General features: G+C 43.8%; 1 protein-coding gene across 3 annotated transcripts in view; it reads right to left on the bottom strand.

Annotated features, from left to right (window-relative positions):
• Positions 1-2,309: 2,309 nt before the first annotated feature.
• The window catches only part of MAST1 (microtubule associated serine/threonine kinase 1), a 90,458-nt gene continuing 68,256 nt past the window's right edge, over positions 2,310-24,511 (bottom strand). For 2 of the 3 annotated variants that reach the window (XM_081937993.1, XM_081937992.1), the window contains 14 exons: positions 21,405-21,543; positions 21,173-21,305; positions 19,936-20,101; positions 18,673-18,774; positions 18,264-18,386; positions 16,053-16,162; positions 13,852-14,015; positions 12,598-12,863; positions 10,035-10,241; positions 8,130-8,359; positions 7,840-7,962; positions 7,600-7,736; positions 7,265-7,452; positions 2,310-6,509 (listed from right to left, as the gene is read on the bottom strand). In XM_081937993.1, coding sequence (XP_081794119.1) covers positions 5,407-6,509; positions 7,265-7,452; positions 7,600-7,736; positions 7,840-7,962; positions 8,130-8,359; positions 10,035-10,241; positions 12,598-12,863; positions 13,852-14,015; positions 16,053-16,162; positions 18,264-18,386; positions 18,673-18,774; positions 19,936-20,101; positions 21,173-21,305; positions 21,405-21,543 — 3,191 coding nt within the window. In that variant the 3' untranslated portion in view covers positions 2,310-5,406. The remainder of the gene's footprint in view (positions 6,510-7,264; positions 7,453-7,599; positions 7,737-7,839; positions 7,963-8,129; positions 8,360-10,034; positions 10,242-12,597; positions 12,864-13,851; positions 14,016-16,052; positions 16,163-18,263; positions 18,387-18,672; positions 18,775-19,935; positions 20,102-21,172; positions 21,306-21,404; positions 21,544-24,511) is intronic. The other variant, XM_081937994.1, reaches the window with a different exon arrangement.

Below are 24,511 nucleotides of genomic sequence, written 5' to 3'. Positions count from 1 at the left end.
GATTACCTTCAGTATATGCACATAGATGAATCAGACGCTCCTAACTCCTAGTTGGAATAATTTATCTATATAATGGTAGCTCTTTTTATTTAGTGTATGGCAGATCATACATGGACTGGTGGTAGCTCTTAATAACTGCCTATTAATATCAGCTATGAGTGGTGTGGAGCTCTTGCATTGTGCCCTGTTTATGAACTTCTAAAGGGCAAACAGAAATGCTAAATTGGATGAATGTGGACCGCTTGTGTTAGCGCTTGTGGCATATCATTGGAGCTTGTTATAATGCAGGCAGAGTTTGGCATCACACAACCCAGTCAAGAAAGTATATCCAAGCTCCATCCAACCTCAATTGTATGTGATCCATTTTTTTTTATTTTTTTGCAATGGCAATCTAGCAGTGTGAAGAGACCCTTGCGCCAATTGTGGGGCAGGAAAAAAATGAATATGTGATAAACTATTGCTTCATCTCAATGGCAGTATTTGCCTTGAAGATGAAGCAGGGGAGGGATCCACCATGAAATCTACCATTTCAGTGTGAAGGTAAAAGCTTTGTGATTAACTGGGATAGTTTTAATTGTTCCAGTGGCTCTTTGTCCTTGGGATAAGCATGTTGGTAAACTGGGCCAGGAGGCGTTAGCTGCCAGTATCTCCCTCAACCAAGAGAAAACAAGGAACCCAGTAACTAGATGAGATCATCATCACTGACGTTTGAGATCAGGTGACCGCCTAGTCACCTTTTCTCCTTCATAGCCATGGCCTTCCAGACATTGCTGAGTCGCTATACAAGTCAAGTGGGTGGTGACAGGACAATCTCCACAGGCTTGTAAACGAGTGTCTCTAGAAAGGCAGCTGCACCTCCTCACCACTGATGAACTTGGGCTTAACGAGCACCTCTGTGGAAATTGTTATTAGGCGTTAACCTCATTCTACATGGGCATTCATGCTCTGCAGGAGACTGAGCGCTGCTGCTTAAGAGTTGGTGGAATTAAGAATGGGCCTAAGCCAAAGGCAGATGACTCGCAGCCCCAGGGGTTCCCTCTTCCTAGTATCAAAATGCCTTTGTGGTAAATTCAGATTTCTAGCAAAAGTGATGGCCCTTGTTATGGGGGGGGGGGGGGAGATAGGATGCTGGGCAAATACACGGGAGAGAAAAAAGGTGACTTTTTTTCTCTACTCAACTTTTAAGATATCATATACTTCCCAAAATTTTCTGATGAGCTTCTGACATCTTGGTAGGTCAAGCTCAAATTTAATATTATAAATATAATACTATACTTTAATACTATAACTATAAAATTATGCCGATAGTCTACATTTCTCTTACTGGACTGGACTTTGTGTACCACCACTTCCAGTAATAGTTTGCCACTTTCCTCAAAAAGCATGCTTCTTAGTATTTCAGATCGATCTTCAGCTACTCATTCACTGATACGGATTATCCACTGGGAAGTTCTCTGTTATTGTGTGTTTGTTTTTTTTAGTTTCCAAGGTGTTTTGTGAGTTTGGGGAATAGGTCTTCATAACTTCCCTTATTTCAGTGCTCCATCCCAAGGTACAAAGGGGAGAGCTCCAGATGAGTCAGACTTCAGCGAGAAAAGACATGGTCGTTTAGAAGCCATGGGGTGTAATGACATGGTTCAGGCTGGCAAATATTAGAATATTCATTCTAATTAATTCTAAAATTTAAGATAATGACCTTATCAATCAACCAGGTCTAGAGTCACAGATTTGACCAATGAAACCATTCAACTGGACCAGAGATAACCAGATCACATTGGCCAAGAATTGCTTTACTGTTTAGTAAGTCTGTTGGCCATATTGAAAGTGCAGCCCAACCGGTCACCCAGACCCAGTGACAGAATAGCCTAGTAGGATGGATGGACTGTTCCAGTTTCCTTGTCTTGGCACAGAATGCCGTGTGAGAGGAGCCTCACGTGCACAACAGAAGGCCTGTTTGTAACAGTAACCTCCTGGCACAATGCCTTTGTTCTTATGTAACGCCCAGCTCAGGCTGCTGGAGGGAGGAAGCCAGAGAGTGGAATGGGGAAATGCTTCAGAGGAGCCATGTGACTCAGGCAGCACATGAAAAGGCGAATATCCCTTTGGTTAAGGCTAGCTGGGGCAACTCTACCTTCAAGCCCAATTCCTTCCACACCCTGGTTTCTCACCCTAAAAACCTTTTGCCCAGTCCTTGGAGTCTAGGAAAGGAGGGGTGAGACAGGCCGTCTTGATATGAACCATCTGCTTTTCCATCAGGCGTTCCCCTTCCAAACCCAAATAATCAGTGATCAGAGAAGGTAAAAGCCGCTGTACAGGTTGGTTTATTAATATGACAATGCTTCTGCCTGCGTAAGTCAAGAGACAGTTTTGATGGTTCAAGAGAAATACTTTGCAGGCAGATTACGTGGCAGCTTCCTAGCTCCTTGGGATGGAAGATAGGGTATATGTCTTTATTCACAGTACAGACAGTAGAGCCAGAGTCTTTCATCGAGCACTCATGCATTACATCGGAGAGAGAGAACATTCATACACATACACAGTACCTCAACCCTGGAGGTTTCCTCCTGTCTTTCTAATTGCTTTGCTCCCTTATAAGGAAGAGCTCCTTAGCTCTGGATTTGGAAGGAAAATGAACTTTGCAAATAAAACGCTTTCCCCACCCACGTATTTGCCTCCCAATTCCCTTCCCCAAAATTTAGGAGTTCTGCACCACTTCTTTTCAACATCTACACAGTACACTACATTGCAGACTTGCTTGGAGCAAACCTGATGCCTAATTACTGGGCCAGCTCTTATGCATCTGGGAGAGGAGTTTTATGGGCCAGATGCGATATTTAGGGCCAAATAAAATCTGCCGTGAACCTTGCCAAGTGTGCCATGCTGTGTAGCTACGGGCAGGCAAGGCAGCTCCATGGGACTGCATTTGGCTTAGTGAAGTGACTGAAGAGGAGCATGGAGGTTGCAAGGGTTCTTGGGGACATGGGATTGTGCTATCAGGGTAAATGGGTGTGTGTAAATGAAGAGATGGTGATGCAGGCTAATAGGATTGGAATTGAGGAGACTCAAAAGGGGAGAGGAAAACAGACTTATACTATTTAGTTGATATTTGCATAGAGAATACCTCTCCTTCCAGTTGGAGAGGGAAAGCATTGGGGGGGGGGGAACCAGCAGCCACACCAGGCAGTAGCAGCAGTGCTATTACCATTAAGACCACTTTGATACACTCCTAATGATATGGTGCCAGATCTGGGTTGCAAAATTTGAGAGTTGAACTTCTTTTTCAAGGCAAAGCAACCAAGTCTCAGGACGAACAGAGGGAAGCCAAGGGGAGCTGGCTCTTTTTCTCATCCTCTGGACTCCATTGCATCAGAACTGGTATCTGCAAAACGCTTCTGGATAAACAATCTATTAACTGCAACCTGATTTGAGGTCACAGCTGTACACTTAAACATGACACTGCTACTTTACAGCACCATCATGCATGATGACATCTTTGCCCAAATACCAATGACGTAAATTCATGAGTGGGCAGGATGGCAACCTCCTGCATTTTGACCAATGTGGTCAAGCAGCCACCTTAATTTTACAGGATCCCTTTATTGCAACTGAGCAGTTTACATGAAGCTCCTAGTACTTGCTCCTGTCCCTTTACGAGTTCCACAGTAGTTCCGTAATCCTAAAGGGACACACAAAGAGCCTTATCTGTCCTATGTGCCAATTCATAGGCTGCTGTGCCCATTTCCCTCCTATTCCTGATAGTCCTAGGAAGCCAACCAGGTTTCCAATGTCATCCATTTCAAAAGAACAGGGAGAGGGGAAGTTGCAACAGGACTTTGAGAACTGTTCCTGCACTTCTTTGAACTGAGCTTCATATGCGCTTCCAGATTTACTAGTTTTGATTGCAGCATTCTCCTCCATCATTGTCTGTTAAGGCTTTTGTCAGAACCCCCAAATCACAGTCTGAGAATCCACTTGCATAATGGGACTACCAGGCTGTGAGTGAAACTAAGTGAGCTCATTAAGGGCCGTGGGAGAGAAGAGCAAAGCCTGTCCACAATGAATGAGTGGCTTGGGATGTTGTGCCGACATGAGAGGCAAGGATATCGTGAAAATTTATCTTCCCAAAAACACTATGGGCAGGTTGAGGTTTCATCCATTGCAATGCAAAAAGACAAAGACACTTTGGGTGCCAGATACAAAAACGTCCCAAAAGCATCCCACACATGGTACACCCCTGTTGAAGAACTCAATTTCCCTTGAGCTTGCATAGTAAAACTTCCCAAACATCATGCCCTTAGATCAGAAGTATTCTCCATCAATATTTTTGATTCTACAAATCCACTGCTTCAGGAGACTAACTTAACCATGTCTTCACGACAGGGAAGTTTTTTGTCCCATTCAGGTATAAATAAATTTAAAAAATCAGCTCCTCTTTGGGATGGAAGAGATTTACAACCCCACAACTAAAGGCTGACCCACTTACTTCACCTGATAACTCGCTTGTTATTCAAATTGCTCACGTGTGAAGAACATACTGTATATAAACCCAATAATTTATCGTTCAAATTAGGAAAGCAAAATAGAATCAAGAACCAGCCTCACCTGAAGCCGAAAGGCAGGCGACTTGTTATGCAGGTGGGAGAACTGGGGACGTGAATATTGGAGCTGCTTACTTGCAGTTCCTTTAATGCTACTCTGACAAGAGCCCTCCTGTCAACTCCCATGCCCCCGTGCCAATCATTCCGTGACAAATGTGCATGACCTTGGACTCTTTGCATGCAGAGATTCAGATGCTACAAGAATTTTCACTGGACTTTTCCAACTTTGTGAAGGAGCAAAACTTGCTGAGTTCCAACATTGCCTGGTGTTCTGTATTCCAATTCGAATTGTTTCCCTAAACATCCAATCTTATTACTTTTTATTATACAGATTTCAAGAAATAGCCTGAAGCACAGAACAATGGGGGTGAGGTTGGGGAAGGGAGTGATCACAGTATTAACCATTTCATGTATAGTTTTACTTGTATATGTATATATATATATATATATATATATATATATATATATATATATATATATATATATGTATTTATATTTATAATAAATATTATAATATAATATATATATATATAGCGCGAGATATGTATAGGTACTTTACAAGGCTTATGAGTAGACATGCCATTCACGAAGGGATGGCTGAGGTGGAGGCACTTTTGCCTCTGCTCTTTGTAGTCACAGAGAGCTTAAGGAGCGCCCCCTTCCAGCTCTGTTGGGAATAGAGCTTTGCTACCTTACCGCTGCCATCACCATCAAGGCTGGAAGGCAAATACGACATTGGTGTTCTAATGGTCCTGGGGGCGGGAGGGGGGACGGGACAGAAGGGTGAGAAAATCGACTGTCCTCTGGCTCAGTGTGCAGCCCCTTTCTTCTCCAGGGTAGGAGCTGGGGGTGGGGGGGTGTCTCCTGCGCACTTGCTCCCTGATGCCAAGACAGGTAGCTCTTCTTTCCCCCGTTTCCCCTTCGCTTCAGTTGAGCTTCGCTTCAGTCCATTCTTGGTTTCCTCTGGGCAGAGGCAACTGGGGTTTTTTACACAGGTTCCCAACATGGTGTGCTCTTCCACGACCTCCAGGATCCACTTTTCCTTGGGCGAGCCAGTCTTGTCTTGGACAGGCTGCACAGGGGTTTTTCCTGGAGGGCCAGGATCTTGGATCTCTTTCGGTTCCAACACAATTGGGACAGGGCCCCGTGGAATCACATCTGCCTCCAGGCTGCCTTTCCTGCCTTGCTCATGCTCTTGAACAGGGCTCAGGGCTTTAGTCAGGGCTCGGTTTGCTGCTGCAAAAGCCTCCTCGGTCTGCACAGCTTGGCTCCTCCTGCAATCCCCAGGAACAGCATCTGGCCCCCTTGTTTTGGCATTGGTCTCCGAAGCTGCCTCTCCATCTCCGACCCCAAAACTAAGGGGGGATTCCTGCCGTCCCAGGCGCCGGGTGGCCAAGGGCTTCGGAGCGCCAGATTCACTGGGACTCTCCCCATCTGACTCAGCTAGGCTGTGAAGGCCAGGCTCCCCATAGAAGTCTTTGCGGTATTCAGAGTGCACCACTTCCAGGCTATGTTTTCTTACCACCACCTTCTTCTCCGCGCTTAAGAGAGAGCCCAGTTTTTCCGCTGATTGCACCCGCTTCAAAAGTGGTGAACGAGGGGGCTCTGCGCTCTTGGGGCGTGGTCGTACCACTGGTGGTGAAGAATGAAGCTTTGCAGGAAAGCTCTGGGTGGTGTTGGAGCTGCCCACGGTATGGCCGGGAAGTGGTGGCGGTGAAGATTGTGTAGGTGAGGGCGTATGTGCCAGGGGGGAGAGGGGAATGTTTCCAGCTGACTTGCAACGGGCTGAACGGTACTGGCGATGCAGTTTGGGAGATAGGCCATGCAGAGTGCTGGGCCGCATGTGGTGGGACGTGGTGGCGGGTGAATTGGGTGTACTGGAGGCTGGGGAACTGCTCTGAGAAGAGGCACCTACAAAGGGATAAAGAGAGGAAAGGTGAGATGTACCACGGAGCCCTCTCTCATGCGCCATTTAGAGAATCAGAAGAGTTGCTGTGGGTTCCCCTGCAAGGAAATGGCACAGGGCTTCCATCCTACAGACCCACCGGACGATTGACCAGGGCATGTTCCTCATTCACACATTTTTACACTGATCTAGATCAGTGGCTCTTAAACTGGGAGTACTATGGCCTTATCTTTGGGGTATTGGACCAATTTGTAATTGCTTATTTGTGAGTTGAGGATCCAGTTTAGGACTGCAACTGCTACATTTCATGATTTCTTTAAGTGAGAAAAGCAGGGTAGAATCTTACAATCTCTCTCAAACCTACTACATAGGATTAGGTGGAAGGGCCACCAGGGGGATTCCTACTTGGCAATGGAAAAGAGCATTTTACAAAAATCAGACCTTTGAGGATGGGAAGTGGAGAATCTTTGGCTCTTTTGATAACGCTGATTGGAAATGCTAGCTAATATAACCATTGGGCAATCCTAGAAATTGTACCAGCAATCTTTGGATTACTGGTTTCCCATCTGAACTAAAGAATATCACCATTTTTTAAATGAAAATAAAGCTTGATGGGGGAAAAAAAGCCAGATGCCCCGGCTATGTCTTCAGTCTTCTTTAAAGGCCAAGAAAATTATTCCCAGCATGTAAGTCAGTTCACCTTATCCTCCCTTCCCACCTAACCCCACCAGTAGCAACCACAGCTGTCCTAACCTCTTACCTAGGTATGCAGAGTCAGGAGTGGACCGCAGGCTCTGGGTGGGTGAACGGGCACCCAAACCATGGGTGGGTGAGCCAGGCAAACTATCACTGGAGGATAAGGAGCGATTCAAGGATGATAAGCTACGGCTGGTGTGCAGTAAATTTGACTGTTTGGTGATCTTGCGGAACAAGGAACTGCGCTTCTTGCTGCCAGAATGAAGAAATCACATTGAGGAGGAAATTACACTAGATGAACTCCCAAATCCCAACAAACATAGAGGGGATCATCAAGCTATCCTTGATACACCTTGCTTTTTCCTTTAGTTCCCCTCCTGTTCTCTCTATGCAGCTCACCTCTCCTGCCCTTCTTTGCTGGTGCTCCTCTTGTTTCTCCTAGCCATTTTGGACTTGTAGCTGCTCTTGCGGGCTGGTCCAATCCGGATGGAGGTGTTCTCAAAGGGCGTAGTAGTCACCATCACCTTATTTCCACTCTAGGGGAAAGAAAGGTAAGCTAGCTGTAGGAGAGTAAGAAAAACAACACAGGGCCTCGGCTCCATCAGAGGCTCTCCACCTTTCTTGAATACTTCTGCTTACCTTCAGGATGAGTTCCACCACCTCAGTGTGCACCAGACCATGTACTGGCTCTCCATTGACATGAGTAATGAGGTCCCCTGCACACAGACCTGCTTCATGGGCTGGACCCCCTTCCTCCACATGCTGCCAAGAAAAAAGCCAAGAGAAGGTCGCTCAAGACTGCTGCATCCCATTTATTCACAGGAAAATAGGATCATCGTTGTGACAGGAGAGTCCTTGTGACTGATTTCTATCTCATTAGCTACAAGGGCTCTTTCTTGACCATTTTCCTACCCAGAATGTCTTCTTACCCAGACAATGTGATCCACGCTATAGACGTCGCTGTCTCCCAGATACACACGGATGGCACGCAGTGTGAAGCCATACTTCTTGCCTGACCGCTGGATAGTGATTGGTGAGCGCAAGCTGGTGACCGCAGGAGAGTAGTCTCGGGATGGGGAGGAATCTCGGGATGAAGGGTTAGAGGAGAGTGATCGGGGAGACATTGGGCTGGCTAGCGGTGAGCTGCTGTGTTGCTCCACTGAAAGGAGAGAGAAGAAGAAAATTAAGGGGTGAGCAAGATGCTTTCCATGGACACAGAGGACAAGCGCACCGCAGGGCTCTTTGCTTCCCTGCTGTAGTAACTGGAGACCAGTTTCTTGTGGGGTTTGGCACCAGCCTAGCTTTAAGCTCTTATTATTTTCTGCCAGCTCCCAGGACATTTTGGCAAGCGAGTGGCACAGAATTTAGAACACTGGGGAGCTACTGGAGGACGGGTAAACCTTAAAAATTGGTCCGTGGAGGGTTTTTAGTGAGGATTAAAGTGTTATTGCAGGCTCCAGAGGTAAAAAAATATCCAGTACAGATAGTCCTTGACTTATGACCGTGATGGAACCTGCCTATTATGGTTGCATGTTGCAATGGTCTGCAACAAGCTTCTATTTGCTTGTGTAGTTTCTGGAGCCTCCCTAAAAAAATAGACCTCTTACAATCTTGCAAGAAGGTGCTACTTGCTTGCAGAATAGCATGAGAAAGCTGAGCTTCACTTCGCATCACATCGGCCGGGCTCCTCTGTGTGCTGGTCACTTCTACTAACTGGCTTTAGGCTCCCTTGCGTGGCTGAGTGGCTGGCTTGGGAGCAGGCCGAGCCTTGCAGGGACCCAGTGGGATGGGTGAGGGTGATAGGTGTGGAGTGTCCCTGTGGTCGATGGTAAGGCTAAGCAATGGTGAGAGCACTTGTAACAGCAGTAACTTTGAAACAAAGTCATATAAGCATCTTTGCGGGAAGGGGGAGGAATCTGTTGTAACTTTGAATGGTCCTTAAGCGGCCAGTCATAAGTCGAGGACTACTTGTATGTGTTTTTAACTAGCTGGAAATGTTTCCCCAAATAATGCATCATTGGGATATTTTAGGTGACTCTTAAGTACATAGTACTGACACATACAGGCAACTCCGAGGGCTGCGGGTATGGTGCATTTTCAAGCTGCGCACAGGCTTCCCTGGCACAAAATACGCCCTTCCGGTTTCTAGCCTTGATGACTAGAGAGATCCAACCGAATGGGTGCCAAGCAAGACCTCAGTGGGCATGACTGAATCAGATTCTTGCTACTGGTCAGGCGAGGAGATTTTGGGTGCCTCCCGCTAGCTTATTTGCCTCTTCTCATAAGTAACAGAAGCAGAGGATTTGAACAGAAATACCAGCCATGCAAAGAACATTCAATCGAGCAAATCTGCGTCAGTTGCATAAACCCTACAAAGAGTTGCAGCATCCCACTTCTGTTGTGACAGGCTTTTTGCAGAACACACACAGCCCAGCAACTACACTAGAAGAACCAAAGGGCAGGGTGGGTGGGTGGGTGGGTGGGTGGGTGGAAGAGATCATGCAAAGCCACAAGACAACCATTGTGGGGACCCTACTGAAGACAAGTTGTTCGGTATTGATTCCTATGAGAGTGGGGGGAGAGAATCCCTGTACCAAAGAAAGGGGGGAATCAAGAGGAGCTCAGCGCTCAGAAGGGTGAAGGGAACATGAAGTGCAAGAGAGAGAGGGGGGGGGGTGTCTTAGGCCAGTGGTCTGTGTGGTGGGGCAAAGGCAGAAGGTGACTGGAGGGTGTTCATTGAGTGTGGGCGGGTCAGGCTCAAAGGAGGATGCCATAACTAGGGGTTTGGGGAGTGTGTGTGGGGGGAGGGATGAAGAGGAGGAGGAGGGGCGTACCTGTGGGGATTATGACCGACAATGCAGTAGCTGAGGCAGATTTGATGACCTTGCCCCCTGTGCGGGAGCTGCGCTTCTCAGCCGTGGCGGTGTCCCCTGAGAGCTGTTGGTGCCGGGCTCGACGCAGCACCAAGTCATTGGTAGCTCTGGGGGCAGATGGGTCCAGCTCTTTGGGGGGCTGTAGCTCACCCGCTTTTGATTTATCGCCTATTGGGGAGGGGAGAGAGAGGGACGATGACTCAAGCCCTAGATCACAGGACCACACTCAGGGAACCCCACCTCCAAACAAGAGCCACGGGGCACCACCACACGAACTGCCCACCATCACCTTCCCCCCCCCCCGCTTCCCCCGAGGGCATTGCAAGGACTATAGATCCACCCCTGTTCTTTGAAGGACCGCTGGCAAATAAACCATAACGCTGCTCGTCAAACCCCTTCCCACAACAACAGCCTTCGTCAATCTGATGCTGTCCGGGTGTTGCTTCAGCATTCCCAGCCAGCACCACCGAAGCATTCTGGGAAACATAACGCAGCAGGTAGCAGGATTCAATAGAAAGTGGGGATTGTGATATGAGTGTGCATGTGCCTGGTTTGTGTGCATGTACACCGAGGCCTTATCTGCATCATCATGTATCTCGAAAGGCTTAAGCTTAGGTTTCTGGTCCACATACTAATACGAGTGTTATGAAAAGGAATGACAAATGATAGCTGATCCTTTAAATTGTGCAATGTGCTTGCCTTGGTATTGCAATTGCTAAATGCCCAAGAGTGCTCTTCATGAACAGGACGGCCTGGTGGTCTGAAAGAAGGTGCTGTTACACAAACTAGGTTGCCACAGAGTCAAAGCTGTGCAACTAAGATTCTTGGGCTGCAAAACCCTTAGAAACCTTGTCTGTCTTTTTTGCTGACCTATTAGAGAGCATGGAATGGGTCCAGTTTATCCCTCCTGGGACCCATCACCAAGGATGTTGTGAAGTGGCTTGTGCCTCACAACTGTCCCTGTTCCACAAAGGAGCGGAAGCGCCTTTCCATCGGTTCTCAAGGCATTTGTAAAGCAGAGCCGGAGTTTATCCCAAGTTACAATCTACCATTCAGGGGACTCCAAATTCGTAACGGTAAAAGTGATGGCAGCTTCCAAAAATCACATCACATTTGGAGACACTGAACACTTACAACTCAGCAGCCTCTTGTGAAGCATCAAAAGGCAAGCACAATGGAGAGCAGACTTCCAGTTCAGGCAGGAGGCAAAGCTTGTACTGTGCAGAGTTTCTTATTAAAACATGTCTCCTGGTTCTCTTTCCTCACATTAAGACATACCTTTCTTAGCAGCAACATAACGATAGCATGTAGTTCCAACCCAGTGTTTCTCAAACTTGGCGACTTTAAGTCCTGTGGACTTCAACTCCCAGAATTCCCCAGCCAGCTATGCTGGCTGGGGGATTCTGGGAGTTGAAGTCCACAGGACTTAAAGTCGCCAAGTTTGAAAAACACTGTTCCAACCTTTTGTTTGTGATACAAAACTCAACTATGCAAAACAAATAGCACTGTATTGTAAATAAAATGGTGTGTGTGGGGGGGGGGGCGTACAGGTTTCTAAAGCTAAATCACACACACATTCTCTGCTAAAGGGAAGCAAACATGACTGGGATAAAAATACAATAAAACGGGTTCAAACAACACTGTCTTTTTAGGGCTGCTAACATGAAGAAGGCGCTCTCTTATTTCTGAAGAAGTAAGGCAGCACGAAAGCTTTTATACATACATAAATATGCACACAGTTGTAGAAGGAAGAGTTGCGTCACTCAATGCCACTAAAGTTCGAAGCCATCCCTCTCAAAAGGAAAGTGAAGCAATGGTCTCAAGAGCATTCGAAATCTTCCATCTCTGGGCGTATGTGTGCATGGAAGTACAATTCCTGCCTTAGGCATCCCAGGAAAAGGCCAACTTTAATATCCATTGCCACTATTTCGGATACGTTGCATGAACATGCACTTCTTGCAACAGCTGTGCTACCAGGGGAGTGGGAGGCAGGGCAAAAATATGCATTTTTCTCAAGCCAAACCCTGCGGCAGGCATTTTGGAAAATTACTATTTCCTCCAAACAGATGCCTACACGGAGGAACAAATCGTTAAATCCCCCACACCTGCTGGCATCTGGGCATTCAGGTTGCAGTATCTACTGGAAAGACAACCAGACTCTGAATAGATATTTCAGGTAAATACTGAAAAGAAGCCAGGGGGCTTGGAAGCAGTCAAAGGTGACTCAACCTACACTATCCAGGTGCTGTGCCACCCAGCACTTCCAGTGAAATGAGATCACTTTGACTAAGAGTGCTACTCCTCCCTAGACATTGGAAGGGAGCGGATTTGTGGCCTAGAAAAGAGAGGTGAAAAGAATGAGGATGGACCAAAAACTGGTTTAAGCCTTAGTGCAGAGATCCTGCAATGTAAGAATGTAGGAAACCTTTGACTCTGGCTTCTTTTCTTAGCCCATCAAAGCCACAAGGTTTTTGCTTTGGTTTTTTTGCAAACGGCTACCTACCTTGCCATAGCCTGTACTCACCTGCCTCAGTCTCCACAGGAGCAGGGCCTTGTGCAACATCTCCTGCTCCCTCCTTGCTCTCCTTGCCTTCAGACTGAGGGGTGGCTCCTACAGGCCCATTTTCTGCAGGAGCCTTCAAAGGTCCCTTGCCAGGAATCTCGTTGTCACTTTCCAACGGCACGGCAAAACGGCTGGTGTCCATCAGGGCTGAGAAACGGCGGCGGGCTCCCAGTGGGGGACTCGAATCACTCTCGGTGTATGATGACTCCGAGGCTGAGAGTTGCTTCCTAAATAGGACAGAAGCCAGCAAACTGACTTAGCCTCAATATGTTTGGGCCAAAAGCAGGGGTGAGTTCCGGCAGTCACTACTGCTGGTTTGCTCGTGGGCGCTTCGCGGGTGCGCTTGATGCACGCATGCACAGTGCAATAAAAATGGCTCTGTGCCTGTGCAGAAGCAAAAAACAAGATGGCGCCACCATAGGCGCCACCCAAAGAACCAGTTTGGGGTCATGGCAGGCCTGGGTCGCTGCCGATTCCAGTGACCCAGACCACCAAACCGCTACCGGTTCAGCTGAACCGAGTCGAACTGGTAGGAACCCACCACTGGAAGGTTGTCATGAAAAATTCTGCCGGGGTTAACTGAAGTCCACAAGTTTCATCAGGTTTGGTTCACTGAATCTCAATTTGGTTCTGCCTTAGTCCATGATAACAAATTGTAATCAGTGAGGCTGAAACTGAGCCCATGAGAGCTCTCCTCCTTTCGGCTGCTTCGCATCTTTAGAGTTAATACTACATGAATAAACAAGACCTTGTAAAATATGACCTTCCCTCTTAATAAACAAATGTAATATTTATTACATTTTATCATTAGGTGTTTTTTTTTTTCTCTTGAAAAGCCATCTAGGTTTCATTGGGACAGATAGTTTCTATTTCTACTCGTCAAAAGACATTTTGACTTGAGTTCTTCTTCCTTTTCAATCATTTTTTTTTAAAATAAGAAAACATGTACAACCGAAAAGCAGCACTTTTCACACCTCTCATATTTCTCTCCCTCCCTCTCTCTTACACACACACACAAATTAAGCTGCTGCTGATTATTCTAGATATATGAGCCGTTTTCTCACTGCCACATCACCAAGGATTTGAATGTTCAGAAAGAGTCCTTCCATCCCTTGTTGCTGAGTAGTAACAGCCAACTCACCAGATCTCCCAAGGAGCCCCATCAAACCCACACTGATCTTCTCTTTCCCTAGCCACCCTAAGAGTGAGACTCACATTTCTGGAGAGCTGGTGCGCCAGCTCTTGTCCCGAAGCGTGAAGCTACCGAGGCTTTCCCGTTTGCTAAGCCTGTCGTCCTTGTGTTTGTTGCTCTGATCCCGCTTGGTGACACCTGAAGTCTTTTGCTCATGCTGGGAGAGGTGCTCCATACTGCTGTACACCTGGAATAAAAGGGCAAAGAAGAAGAGGAAAAAGATGGGTTGTACCAGTCTAATGAGAAATATTAGTGGAAGATATACAACACAATCCTATTCAAATTCACCTCCCTTCCCAAGATAGGAATAAAAACCCTCTCCCCAACACAAGGATTCATGATGGGTCTTCGCACCCTCCTATTGGCCAATTCTCCCACTTTCCAGTCTACCCCAGATCACTTTTTCCACCTATCAAGGAGGAGGGAAAATCTCAGTAAGAGATCATGTAGAGCAGCATCCCCTAACCTTTCTGCCTCAATGGACTGGCAGTGGTTGTGGAGGCAGTGATGGCGGGGGGCGGGGGGGGGGAGGATGGTTTCGTGTCTGTAACCTAGATCCTGCACGTGTGCAAAAGCTTAATTTGTGCAGGTTTTAGGTTATGCTCACCCAGCACTTGGGTGGCCCAGTTCCCAACAGGTTGCATACCAGTAGGGTCTGCGGATGAGGGTGTTGGGGAGCCCTGACATAGAGAATTGGCCAGGGCCAGAGAAATTAAGCTCCTCTCCCCTGGTAATCATTTCATATAACTGGACTCCCCTTAGACACAGATTATCTCAGCAAATATGGAGGTGGGAAAACATATGGCAACTTATATGTGAGTGAAAAGGTATTTCATAGGATTGTGGGATAACCATCCCCAATCCATGCTTCCTTATGCGTCTTTGTAACTTTGCAACATAAAATATCTGCATATCCATGACATAAATCTCAGACCTAATCTGTTTTCATTTCAACCTTGTATAATCTTTTGGATAGGGCAGGCTAATAATAAAAGCAGCAGAAGCATCAACCATTTCGCAGAATTATTCAAGTGTCTGCACATTTTATCTTCAATCTTGACTTCAGATTTTGAGGCATTATTTGCTAGCTTAAAAAAGATTTAAATGTGCACTTTAAAAACAGAATAGATTGTCTTGTGAGATGGGTGGCTATGCAAATATAATAATAAATAAATAAAATTAAAATGCAGGTGAATAAACCAGGATATGAATCTAAATTGGCTTCCCTATCTTGGTTTTAATGGAAGTCAGTAACTGTATTTTCTGTTTTGTATTTGCTGGGAACTGTTTGCAACCTGCTCACACATCCCATGGTTCTTACCAGTGACGTGCAGTGAGGTTTATAGCTGGTGAGGCAGCAATTTTTTTAGACTTGTGGACTTCAACTCCCAGAATTCCACAGTCAGGCATGCTCAGTTGCGACCTGCCGCCCTCCGCCCTGGGATTCGGCCACGGCACCGCCTGCCAGAGCTGCGCGGAATCCGGAGCGCGCTTGTCGGGCGAGGGCAGCGCAGGTGGGGAGCGGACGGAGCGGAGGAAGCCTCCCCCCCGCTTCCCGCACCCGAGAGAACAAAGGGAACCTCTGCCGCTGCATGGGCAACCTGGCCGGCCTCTCTCGCGGCGGCTCTCTGGTGCCGAGCTTGGGAGTCCCTGGAGGAGCTGGCGGGGGCTGCAAGCACCGCAGGCTGGACTGGAGCCTCGAGTCTAGGGCAGCGAGTCATTCGATAGGAAACTTGCCTCTTGGAAGGAATGACTCGGCTTGGCTCCTGCTTTGTCTCTCCTGCCTCTTCACTTCTCCGTTCGGTTTTTGGGTGGCAGATCGAAAGCGGGAGCCAAGCTGGGTCATTCCTCCGAAAAGGCAAGTTTCCCATCAAATGACTCGCTGCCCTGATGATGAGAGGTTAGGCTGTGCCTCACTTGCCTCACCTGACTGCACGTGACTGGTTCTTACAAAGCAAATAGCAAACTTTGGTTGCCTTAACACTTTTCCTAATTCAGTGATGAATCTGGCACTCTCCAAGTTGTGCTCTAAACAACTGGATGGGTGACAGAACGCCCATCCCTGCTCTTTATATGTACTCCACAGCATTGGCATAAAGGTGTTACAAATCCAAATCCATATTTATTATTAGATTTTAAGCCCTTTTGGGGTATTTTGTCCTAATCCTTTATTCTCAACACCAAAGTGGCCCTCAGAAAGAACTGCAATAAATAAGGGCTTTACCTTGCTGAATCTGGGAGAGCAAGATGAAAACTGGCGTATCTCCACTGGTTCATCTTCAGTCGTATCTTCATCATCATAGGAATTAATATGGTGGTAACGATCAGAGCGGGCTAAAATGAGAAAGAAGAGCTCATGAGGCTCACAGAAATCCAGGTAGTGTAACTTCTGGCCCAATAATTCTGCTTCCCTGTGCCCACGACTTAAGCGAGCTTAAGTAAACAAAATCTCAGTAGAGGGTGCTCTTTCCCACGTGCCTGGAAAGAGTTCTCTTTTAATGTCTCATAACTGACTGGATTACAAGAACAACAAAAGTAACATTTCTCCTGTCAGAATCGCACAGATCTTGTTTTCACAAGACAGTCAACATCAAATATCAGATAGAGAAGTAGATAGATAGTGCTTTAAAACGTTTCCTGGAAGAGAGGCAGTGTCTTTTCACAGTGCCAGAACGTTGGCTCTTAGTTCAGCACCGGTGTCAATGGCTGACAGTTGCTGTCTAGGAAAATGCTTTTCAAAATTAACAACTTTTACAGATAATCCTTGACTTTACAACCAGTGGCTTAATAATAGTTCAAAAGTTACAACAGATTCAAAAAAAGTTGCAACTGCTGCACTATCCCCAATGGTCATATGATCACATTTCAGGCACTTGGCTCACACTTACAACCAGTCATATGATCATGTTTTGGGATGATTCTTATTTTTTGCTGTTTTCTGACGAAAAATGCCTATTGGATAAGCCAATTTGGCTTTGTGTGACCACACGATTCATTTAATGACCATTGTAAAAATGGTCATAAAATGGAGTCCAGTCCAATAGTGATTCAGCTTATGATTGCAATGACTGATGAGTAAAATTCTGGATTCAACTGTGGTTGTAGGTCAAGGACTACTGGCTGGGGATTCTGAGATGTCCAAATATCTTAATGATGCCAAGCTGGAGAAACACTGTTCTATGATGTTTTCCTGCCTTTCCTGGAAATATCAGACAGCTATTCTGCTTCCACTAAACTATATAGCCTTCCAAACACACCCCTCCCCCTTGTTGTGGTCCTTATGAATATTGCTCATTCACAGCTGCTATTTTATCAAGAGAGGAAACAAAATCACAAAAGTACTTGGGGTCTTTCTACAAAGGCCAGGCGAGTGATGGGTGTATGGTCAGGGACAGCTGGATAATTGTCTTCAGAGGAGTTCAAACTATTAACCAAAATATTCAGGTTTCTATAAAGAACTAACAAAATTAGACCAGATATTAACAGGGATAGATTAAAAACTAATAAAGAAAATATTTGTTAACTATCAAGATGGAAGATGAGCAAGTAAAGGAGACAATGATAGTATGGGCTAAAATTTTTGGTTATCCAACTGAGTTAGATAAATGGCAGAAACTATGGGATAGAAATTATAAATTAACGATGTCAACTGCATATAAAGAAAATCTTTATAAAATGTTTTATAGATGGCATTTTCCACACTAAAGGTTAGCAAAGATGTTTAAGGATATGTCTACAAAATGTTGGAAATGCCATCAGATACCTAGTTTGTACTATCATATGTGGTGGACATGCCCAAAAGTAAAAAAAAAAATGGACAAAAATACATACACGTTTGGAAAAAATGGTAGAGCAACATCCTGATCTGAAACCAGAAATATTTTTGTTGGGCATTTTGCCGAATAAGTACAATAAAGGGAATGCATCTTATTTTACATGTATTGGCTGCAGCTAGAATTGTGTTTGCCCAACAATGGAAAAGTAAAGAGATCCTACAGATGAAAATGTGATTGAAAAAATACTAAAATGTGCAGAAATGGACAGGCTAACACAATTAAGAAAAAGAAAGAAACTGAATATTTTTTTAACCTGGATTTATTTTATCAATGGTTAGCTGATAAAAACAGGAATTAGAGACAGGGAAATATAAGGAAGGGATCAATGATATAAGGAGGCATGTTAAAATGGATAAATAGTTATAGTTATTGTTATTATTATTATCATCATCATCATCATCATCATCAATACTAATGTAATGAACACTGTTGTAAATATTTTGATTACTATCTCCTAAAACTATTTGTACTCAGACAACACACTGTTTAATTGAAAATGGAATTTTTATATGTTATAAAATAAAATAAAAACTTGATGGAAAAAAGCCAAAACAAAATATTCAGATGAGGCAGGGAGCTAAAGAAAGGTTAACACTTGCTGTCAAAATAGCTGGTGTCTTCCTCGGATTCCAGATGAGGAATGAATTCAGCTTTCTGCCTCAGAAGCCCAGTCCAATCTAGTTGTTTGAAAAATGCATGCTGTTTCACTTCATAGGCGCCACCTGTGTAAATGAAGGAAAACAAGGGATTGCTGCCCTCTACTGGACAAGATCAAAAATCACTCTTAAGAAAAAATAATGAGCCAAGCAGCTACCATAGTGCTTAGCTAAGAAATTTGGATCCTGTTGCCAGAGATACTTTATGGAGAGAAAGGATGGGGAACTGTGGATGCTTGCTATGGCCATAGTTGGTCAACCCTTTGAAGCCTAAGAAGACAGAAAACGACCTCTCTCCTGATGAGCTGGAATGCTCTACCCATAGCTCCTTCACTCTCTTGTCTGACCTTACCTGCTCCCAGGCGGAGAAGAGGATTGGTTTGCAGGAGGCAAGAAATCAGATCCTGAGCATCTGAGGGGAGCGCCTCCTCTCCTTCTGGCCACAAGATGTCATCTGAAAGCAAGGAAATAAAGACAGGCTGCTGCAATCTGATAGTGGCGCTTGGGAAAGCAGATCAGGCCGAAGAGGCTGGAATTAGGAGGGGTTACAAAAATAGTTCCTCCTACTGAGGCTGCAACTTAAATGATGTAATTTAAAAATACAGGGTAGCAGGAGCTGCATCTCCCACATACATCCCACATACATCCTCCCACATACATCCCTGCGGCCAATTCGCTCACACAGGGAGGGACTTCTCCTGGTGCCGTCCACTAGGCAATGCCAACGGGCGACACCAAGGAGTAGGGCCTTCTCTGTGATGGGCCCAACCCTCTGGAATGACCTCCCCCCCGACATTAGAACCACTTCTGACCTCCGCTCCTTCCGGCAAAAATTGAAGACTCACCTGTTCCGATTAGCAGGCCTGGCATAATTACAACTGTCCCTCCTGGCAAATGTATTATTATCTGGTTATCTTAGGGGTTTTTTAATTTGTTGTGTTTGTTTTAGGGATTTAAAACCTATATTTATATTAGCTTTGTACAGTTCTTTTAATTGCATTTTAACCTCCTCCAAACTGTACATATTTAACTATTTAACTTTTTTATTGTATTTTGTGATATTCTCTATGGACTGTACACCGCCCCGAGTCCCTTCTGGGAGAGGGGGCGGTCTAGAAGCACCAAATATAAATAAATAAATAAATCTCAAAACATCGGTTCTACACAATGCTTCCCTCACAATTTCATGTTGCTCTTCACTTCCTCCACCTTACTGCTTTATCTAAAGGAAAAGCCACCTTTGAGATGAACCTGTTGACTTCATGGAAATGCCCATGTGGTCTTCTTGGCAAAAATATAGTAATTTGTATTTCCTCTGCCTTTTTTTTTACTTGTCAGTTTAGTCTAAAATCCACCTACAAACTTGGAACAAATTCTAAAGTAAGTAACCAATGAGCCCCTAAGACAGTGGTTCTCAACCTTCCCAATGCCGTGACCCTTTAATACAGTTCCTCGTGTTGTGGTGACCCCCAACCATAAAATTGGTGTCTCAGTTCCTAAGACCATTGAAAATATGTGTTTTCCAATGGTCTTAGGCGACCCCTGTGAAAGGTCATTTGACCCCCAAAGGGGTCCTGACCCACTGCCCTAGAGAAGCAGCACTTGTTCTACGTACCAGTGATGACCTGGCCAAACAGCTCTTCAGGAGTGTCTCCAAAGAACGGTACACAGCCCACCAGGAATTCATAGAGGATGATGCCCATGGCCCACCAGTCCACTGGCTTCCCATAACCTTGGCGAAGGATCACCTCAGGTGCAATGTATTCAGGGGTCCCACACACCTGTTAAGATATTTGTCTTAATTCAGCTGTCAAAAATGCTGATCCACTGAGTGTCAGGTATCTCAAAACTTGCAGTGCATGGTGTTAATTGGTTCAAATTAAATATGAGAACACTATAATTTTCTCTCTTACATATAACTCAATTTGACATTGGTTTTTTCTTCTTCTAAATATAGAGGTACTGATCTGTTAAAATGAAGCAGTAAACAAAGCTTTTCTTTGATCATTAAAAAGTCAGTGTGCTAAATAGTTAGAAGTCCACAACAGATATTAAAAAATGAAAAAAAAAGATTGCTGTCAGTTGCAATATCATTTTGTATTATCATATATTTTGCCTCCCTAGACCTCTTTCAAGTGGCATAAGGACTGTGCAATACTTTATAACTTTTTTCTATTACTGTATTTCAAATGAAAACACATAACCTCAGAGCTGGAATAAAAGAAATCAGAATGGAAAATCTACTAGATTTATAGATATATTCATAGATTCAGCATAGCTCAGAAACCAGGAGACTGTGAGTTCTAGCCCCATATTAGGTATCAAAGCCACCTGGGTGACTTTGGGCCAGTCATTCTCTCTCAGACCAACCCACCTTGCAGGATTTTTGTGGAGAAAATAGGAGGAAGAAGGAATATTAGGTATATTTGCCATCTTGAGTTAAGGGGCACAGTGGCTAGAATGCAGTACTGCAGGCTACTTCTGCTGATTGCTGGCTGCCAGCATTTTGGCAGTTGAGGTCTCACCGGTTCAAGGTTGACTCAGCCTTCTGTCTTTCCGAGGTTGATAAAATGAGGACCCAGATTGTTGGGGACAATATGCTGACTCTATAAACCACTTAGAGCTGGCTGTAAAGCACTGTGAAGTGGCATATAGGTCTAAGTACTGTTGCTATTGCTATTAATAAAGTAATAAAAATGGGATAAAAATCTAATAAATACATCAACCATAAAATAATGCATCACTACTTTCATGCAATTTTCTGACAGCTTTAGCTTTTTGAATATCTGACTTTTTTTACATTTCATATATGTGCAGCATCACATAACAAACAGACTTAATCAGGGTTCCACCTGTTTGTCTAGAAACTCCCTGGCATCCTTCTCAATATGACCTTCATACAGGTTTGTCGTAAGGCTCATCAGCCCCATCTTGGAAAGACCAAAGTCCGTCAACTTGATATGTCCCATGGAAGTGATAAGTAGGCTGTGGAGAAAGCAGAGGAATAGACATCAGTCAGAGAGAACCAATCATAGCCACTTCCTAAATACACCTAAAGACAGGCCTGGTCTTTTAACTTCATACTTGTCAGGCTTGAGGTCACGATGGACGATGCCATAGTTATGCAGGTACTCCAGGGCCAAGACAGTCTCAGCAAAGTACATGCGGGCCATTTCTACAGGCAGAGCCCCAATGTTCTTCAACAATGTTGCACAATCCCCACCTGCTAGGAGGAAGATGAAATGGTTAGGAAGATGGCTAGGATGTCATTCTATTTAGCCAGTTCTTTGACTGAAACTTGCAGTCTCAAGAATAGAAGAAGTATGATTCTGGAGACTGTTGTTAGCCTTCTTTATCAGATACTTATAGGAAACCCACAAACAAAATAAGTATATAAAAACTTCTTCAAGCATCTCTATCTGCACCTGATATTCAAACATATTGTAATCAGACTTTATCTAAAAATGGGAGATAACAGCCTCAGTCAGAAGGCATGCTAAGCCAGAAGTTTGGGGGATTCTCAATTATTGGTGCATACCAATTTATTATGGTCTTTTATTATTATGGTAAACCAAACATGTAGGGCTCATATTGATATGGTAAGTAGATGCTGATAGCCTTATTCTCCATGAATTTGTCCAATTACAACCGAGCAACACGTTTACCTTTCTTCCTACCTAAAACCATTTTTTGTAATATTTTACAAATTTATGTGTTATCCATTCCTGTATGTTTCTGGGTAGCAAAAATTCCACTGTCAAGAGCATCAAACCTCAAAATAGAAGTTGTGAATCCTATTAAAATGTAATTTAATGAACAACCTCAACTGCAATTGCCTTTCGATAAAAAAAAAGCTGCCTTGGCTATCAGTTGTGAATATTTTGAAAGTAAAAGTTAAAAAAATGTCCCACCGAAAACATAGGACCAATTGCATGGGAGTAGGTGGCTTCCAGGTAACTTGGAACTCCAGGTCTATGCCACATAAGGCCTTGCACACCTGAATAGACTTTTTAAGCTTGTTAACTTCCATAGCTTTATTTTGTAGAGCAAAACTCATAATTTATCAACAATATGTGGAGATCTGTATTACCAGCTACTACCTATAGATTATGCAAACCCAATCATAGACAAACCACACTCAATCTCAGTCCCCATTATTGAAATGGTTTTTTTTTACAACCAACAGGCATCATTTTATATTTACTTATTTTCTGTGTTTTTCATTGTTCCTTTTCCTAATTTGCCAACCTAAATAATCCAACGTTATTAGCGAACTTGCCACTTTGCTTTCAGCAGCTAATTTATAAACAAAAGCACCAATCCCAAATACAGATGCACTGGCTACACACATTGTACATTTTGTTCTTTGAGCCAGTTACTAAGCCTTAAGTGAGTTCACCTTTTACCCCATCATTGTTCAATTTTCTCAGGAATCTTTGTCAAAAGTTATCCCAAAGTCCAAGTAAGTGGTATCTATTTGATAACTTTTACAATGTGTTTGCTAATATTCTCCAGCCATGTTAATTCTGCTTCAGGAAAACCTAACCTATATACTTGACAATTCAGTGAGTAACCATGTTTTCCAGCAATTTATCTGTGATTTACATTAACCTAACTGGCTTGAAATTCCAGAGGATCTCATTTACTCAGATTTTTTTTTCCTCTGGCTATTTTTCAGCCCTCTCCTAGGAAAGCCTGTGAAATGTTGTGAATGATATATTTTTTGCCACAAGATCATCAATTGCACATTTGAGTTTTTTGAGATTTAAACAAAGAACTTCCTATTTTGTCTACCCTATTTAGGTCCATGCCTCAGACTTACTTTCTGAAAGTTATCAGTTCAGGTAGTTTTCTGCCCTATATCTTCTAGAGGGAAGACAGATGGAAATAATTCATTCAGTTCTCTGCAGTCCTTATCTTCCTTCTATATTTCTTTTCTTCCTTTGTGATGTAATAGCCCAGTTAGTTTTTCCTGTTTTAGATGTAATTATTGTTAATTGTTGCTTTTAACAATTAAACTCAACTTTCTCTTTTATAACTCATTATCTGTTCATTTTGTCCCCTGGCCTCTTCTATTATCTTATTTACACAGAGTTTGTAAAATAGTGATTATGGACTGTATTAATGGCCTGCATGATCTCTGGATTTCAAACCTTAATTTCTTCATTGCAAAAATAATACAGGATGCTAAAATGTCTTCTGAAATTCACAATCATAACATCTTCTACAACCTGTCTTAATTTTAAACTCAACTTGCAATTGGATACAAAAAAGAATCCCCAGAAGAGTTTTTCTTGAGTAAGAAACTGAAGCACCATCCTTAGAAAGTGATACCAATAGGATTAACTGCAACTGTTGGAAAACTCTTCCCAAAGTTTAACCTATGTTTATTTGGTTAATGAAGGATGCATGTATTTTATACTTAATAGTATTTGCTAATTATTCTTGGTAGTGTGTTTCTGCAAATCCCATATGTAAATTTTAATATGGAACTTAAAGTGATTGATGTGAATTTGTCATGCTACAGAATGAATCTGCTATCATGCTAACTCCTCAAGATAGCATCATCTGCTATCATGCTAACTCCTCCTCACTCCTTTATTGTGAATAAAAGCAAATTAGATGTACCTTCTACTCTGAATTCCTGTTTAGGTGTTCTCCTTTCATAGGGAGGAAAAACTGCTTTTTCCCCTCCATCCACTAAAGGGAGGAAAAAATTGTTTTTTCATACTTGACCTATTTATATCAATCCTCTTGATTTAAAAACTCCTTTCCTGCCTAGTGGGAAAGGACTGGTTTTATTAATAGGAAAACAAATTGGTGGATAATGTGATGTGATTTCTTAAAATTAAAAATAATTCTGACTGTATTAAAATGAATAATAAATAAATCAGTATGGCAAAAAGTGCAGTCCAATGGTCACAACAATATCCCTTTTGCAATCTTCAAATCCTGTCTAGTATGACACTATTTTGCAATTTTGCAAGGTCAGGGTATGAGTCAATGAAAATGGTTGATTAAAGCTAGCCTGGCACACATTTTTGTTTGCAGAAGTTGTATATTCTTGTAATTCATTTCATTGCCTTAAATATATTAGTTATAAGGTAAAGGTTCCCCTCGCAACTATGTGCTAGTCATTCCCAACTCTAGGGGGCAGTGCTCATCTCCATTTTAAAGCCAAAGAGCCAGCG

The sequence above is a fragment of the Natrix helvetica genome, assembly GCF_964273705.1.
Source record: "Natrix helvetica genome assembly, chromosome: 1".
Classification (NCBI taxonomy): Eukaryota; Metazoa; Chordata; class Lepidosauria; order Squamata; family Natricidae; genus Natrix; species Natrix helvetica.
This window is presented reverse-complemented; position numbering and strand designations above follow the sequence as displayed.